This window comes from Elaeis guineensis, chromosome 9, assembly GCF_000442705.2.
Source record: "Elaeis guineensis isolate ETL-2024a chromosome 9, EG11, whole genome shotgun sequence".
In the NCBI taxonomy this organism is placed as follows: domain Eukaryota; kingdom Viridiplantae; phylum Streptophyta; class Magnoliopsida; order Arecales; family Arecaceae; genus Elaeis; species Elaeis guineensis.
This window is the reverse complement of record NC_026001.2, coordinates 11,587,290-11,591,668: the sequence shown is the minus strand read 5'-3', so window position 1 is coordinate 11,591,668 and position 4,379 is coordinate 11,587,290. Positions and strand designations below refer to the sequence as shown.

Here is a 4,379-nt window from a genome sequence, read left to right as displayed (position 1 = left end):
TAATATCCTAATAATATACTCTCAATTCAGCTAAAACATGAAAGATTACTTGGGGCTTGCCCCATTAGTTATACCTTCTACCTAGCAATCAGAGATTTTGAATCTAATCTTCGATGTGCATAATGAAGTATCCAATCTTCTTCTATTTTTTTTTTTTTTTTTTGATTTGAGGGAAGGCAAATGCCACTTGTAATTTTATTATGAAAAAGAGAAATTATAGTTTAGACTTCTACTATGATCCAAAATATTGCAATCTTGGTAATTATAACCGATAGATTTTCCTCCACTTCTCTCTCTCTCTCTTGAAAAAAAAATCTGCTATCAAAAAAATATTCCTTTAGTAGACTGCCATGTATATTACAAGAAAATTGGTGCTTCATACCACATTCTCACTGTATATTCTACTGACCTTTGAATCATAACAACCTCCTTCCACCATGTGGCATGCCACCAGTGTAGAGCTTTTTTCGATGCATGGGTTGAGCATTAGAGATTTCATAATTTCATTCTTATTCCACTAGCCGTCCGCCTGTTCTCAACTCCCAAGCCAATCACATTACTCCTTCATATTTTTCAACGTTCCTACGCTAAACTCTAGGGATAATAGCTCTGAAGTCTATACCACACTTGCTTTGGGAACAATCAAATAATCCCATAATTGAGTTACTATTCTATTCCTCGGGATCGTTAACAGACTAGAATAATCAGCAGCTAGTATAATAACCTTAAATTCCCTCGAGTCTCATGCTCTTGACTTCTTTTCTACGATACTAGCTTTATCCCAACCCACCGGCGTAGCTTCCGGCGTCAACTTTTTGACACCTATCACATATATAACTGCACTGGCGCCACCCCACCTCTAAAATCTTGTTCTAAGGTTTTTGAGGGCTTGGACAGAGTATGGCGTCATCTTCTTCATCAAACTCTGGAGTTCCACCAGGGTTTCGGTTTCACCCGACCGATGAGGAGCTCCTCCTTTTCTATCTAAAGAAGAAGATCTCGTTCGAGAAGTTTGATATGGAGGTGATCAGAGAGATTGATTTGAACAAGGTAGAGCCATGGGACTTGCAAGGTAATATACTCGAAGTCTAGCTTTATCTATAAAGAGCGCTTTATGTAAGCATCATATATATACGTAGTAATAAATGAATTGTGATTTTGGAGCTCCTCTAAACCATGCCTTTTCGAAGACCTGAAACTGGTAACTGATGTCTTGTTAGCTGCACTGGTGAAATGATTTAAAATTCCTTTTCTTTGAAAGAAAAGATGATGTGAATTTTTAGTCACTGAATTTCTGTGCTTATATTCCAATGGTTTAAATTGCATCATGTAATATTTTATATGAATTATGAGGCATTTTTTTTATTCAAATATTTCAGATATTCTGTTTTATGCAAGTTGCAACAAAATGTTTAGAAGAATAAACAATTTTCCCCAGATGTTTAAGATTATTTAAATTCTGATTATCTGAACCGTGTTTGGTTAAATAAGTTAAATTATGATAATTGTAAATCACCACCATAACTAGCCCTATATGCTTTAGTAGGTGACATAAAATTCGGTTTATATGGAACATGGTATGGTTTCTCTGTTTTCAGATATGAATTTTTTTTCCTTCAAAAAGCACATGTAATATGTTATTTTCTGAGGGAGTATGTAATATGTTGTAACCATGATAAGGATTGTAGATGATGTTGCCAGTCTACTGTTTCTCGTAATATTCTCTTCCACATCATTTTTTGCTGTAGTTTCTACTTCACGGTTTAAATTGCAGATCATGTTTTTTATGTACTCTTTACGTGCAACAAAGAAGCAATCTTTAATTATGGAATACTTTGTGCTTTTGATGTCATCTCCCACTCAATACAATGTAGAATAGTTTATCATGCAGTGAGAGCCTTCGTCATTTAGGTTATGAATGTATCATCCCTTGGTGAATCATTTTCTGCCATTAAATTTATGTAATTGACTTGAATTAGTAAATAAAGGGCAAAAGACATACAAATATTTATAGCTGTTGTTGAGAAATAATAGTCCTACATCTCATAGATTAAGAATTCTTATGATGCTTATATACTCTTCGGCCATCTATCTAAATATCTAAGTCTTTAGATAGGATCTTAACATGGTATCGGAGTCCATCGATTCTTTTTATCATAGAAACTTTGGAGGACCGATTTTAGGATAAGATCTTAACAATTTCGTTTGTAGTTGAATTTTATGCTTCTTCTTGTGGCATGACTCACTCCTTGGAGTAATGGACTAGGAGGATTCTTCCCCACCCCAATCCCCACTTGGATGGCTTTCCCAAAGGAAAAAATAGAAGTCAGGATATTTCTTCCGAACAGTTCTATTTATTTGTAAATTTTTTCTGGGTTTAGCGCAATAAAGCCCGGAAAAAACGTCATCGTTTCCAACTCCTGATGGTTATTCTCTTTAAAATATTTATTATTCTGATTGGAGGCTAAGGTATACCTGCCAAAATGAGTTACCAACAGTTATCCTGTCACAAAGTGTAACAATTTTAGATCACATCATGCCGAAAGTGATATAAACTTTACTCGTGCACGTGGGTATCAAACCCTCACGCACGTGTGGGGATGAGTTACACCGCAGAGTTACAGAGTTTTTTGGTATAAGTGTAAAAATAATAGACCATCTAGTGTTCTTACTGCAATTTGTGACATGCTCTCGGTTCCAGAGAGATGCAGAATAGGATCCACACCTCAAAACGAATGGTACTTCTTCAGCCACAAGGACCGCAAGTACCCCACCGGGTCGAGGACCAACCGTGCCACCAACGCCGGCTTCTGGAAGGCCACCGGCCGGGACAAGTGCATCAGGACCACCTTCAAGAAGATCGGCATGCGGAAGACCCTCGTCTTCTACCGCGGCCGCGCCCCCCACGGCCAGAAGACCGACTGGATCATGCACGAGTACCGCCTCGAAGACTCCGACGACGCCAACGGCAGCGGCGCTGTAAGCTCCTCCTCCTCCCCGATTCTAACTGCATGCATGTCCACATGCACCATGGATGTAAACATGCTCATGTGATTAATGGCCTTCCGACAGGAGGATGGATGGGTGGTGTGCCGGGTGTTCAAGAAGAAGTGCTTCTTTAAGGTCGGGACCGGCGGCGGCACGAGCCAAGCCTCGGAGAACCACATGGGTGGCCCGGCGAGCCATGACCACCAGCCCAGGCCACTGAGCTCTCAATACATCCATCCACACCATGGCTTCCACCACCACCACCACCACCACCACCATCCAGTCTCTAACTTATACTACTCTCAATTGCCTCCACAGTCCTACTCTCCTGTCCAGGTGCAGGATCTGCTAACCAACCATCGGCCGGCGGGCTACGACTTCTCGGTGCTCCCGACCGAGTCGTCGGCGATGGTCAAGCCATATGAAGGAGGGCTCGAGGTCGGCGCCTGCGAGGGGATGCAGCAGGTGGGTGAGGGAAGGGATCAGAGCTCGAATGATTGGGCGGTGCTCGACGGAATTGATGGGAGGTTCGGAGGCGCCGGAGGTGCGGCGGTGCAGCAGATGAATCAGATTTCCGGCCAACCTGGTGGTGAGATGGAGTTGTGGGGATATGGGAAGTAGGAAGGATGGTTTGGACTGGAACTGGATGCATTGTTGGTTTTACCGCAGTCTGGATGTAAATCTAGATTTATAAATATAAGTATATGGAATTATTGTTTGTTGTAATATGGACCAAATGTTGGCATGAGCATGAGGAAACTTTGGATGGCAGCTCCTTTTGGAGGGAAGTGAAAGGTGTGATGTTTTTATGTGGGGACAGGGACCCTGGTATGTTAGCAAATTTAAATTTGGAGGAGTTTCTCCAAAATTATTTCAAAAGCCTATATTCTAAAACTTCTCTTCAGATTCAAATGCAATTTATAATTTCTTTTGTGTAATGCGACGCATATGGTACGTGTATCCCAGATGGACGCCAAATTTGTATGTGTGTGTGTGATTTGTAAGACCAGCAAATTTGTAAGGTTGTACCTGATCCAGACCTGTTTGTTTGTGGGTCATGCATGGATCCAAGAGAAGAACCATGTAATTGTTCATGAGTCTAAAAATTATTCGACCCGAATCTAACTTGACTCAATCAGGATATGGATTTGATTTTTAAGACTCCTATCCACCCTGAACCGAGTTAATTAGATTCTCCTCCACAACCTGAACCGAGTTAGATTCTCCTCCAGGAGCAAATTACAGAGTCTTGTTTTACAATCATGTCTCTCACCCTGGATGGTCTTCGATGAAACTGATTTTTTGATGGTCTTCCGACAATTCCATTCCTCCTCCCCTATCAGGCAAGAAGTTAATCCCTTTGAGGGTGGGTTCCCCTTAGATGCCAAAAT

At 41.0% G+C, this 4,379-nt stretch overlaps 1 protein-coding gene across 1 annotated transcript; it reads left to right on the top strand.

The window, feature by feature from the left end:
* Positions 1 to 881: 881 nt before the first annotated feature.
* LOC105051584 (protein BEARSKIN1-like) lies at positions 882 to 3,903 on the top strand. The gene is made up of 3 exons (XM_010932107.4): positions 882 to 1,072; positions 2,702 to 2,979; positions 3,073 to 3,903. Exons 1-3 carry the CDS (start codon positions 901 to 903, stop codon positions 3,607 to 3,609), a joined length of 987 nt encoding a protein of 328 aa, XP_010930409.4. The 5' UTR covers positions 882 to 900; the 3' UTR covers positions 3,610 to 3,903.
* The last annotated feature ends 476 nt before the right edge of the window (positions 3,904 to 4,379 follow it).

Bases quoted from the DNA above. Each gene is read 5' to 3' on its own strand.
- LOC105051584 (XM_010932107.4), top strand. From the start codon at position 901: ATGGCGTCATCTTCTTCATCAAACTCTGGAGTTCCACCAGGGTTTCGG. The intron at 1,073-2,701 runs GTAATATACTCG...TCTCGGTTCCAG, and splicing joins AGAGCCATGGGACTTGCAAG to AGAGATGCAGAATAGGATCC. The intron at 2,980-3,072 runs GTAAGCTCCTCC...GCCTTCCGACAG, and splicing joins ACGCCAACGGCAGCGGCGCT to GAGGATGGATGGGTGGTGTG.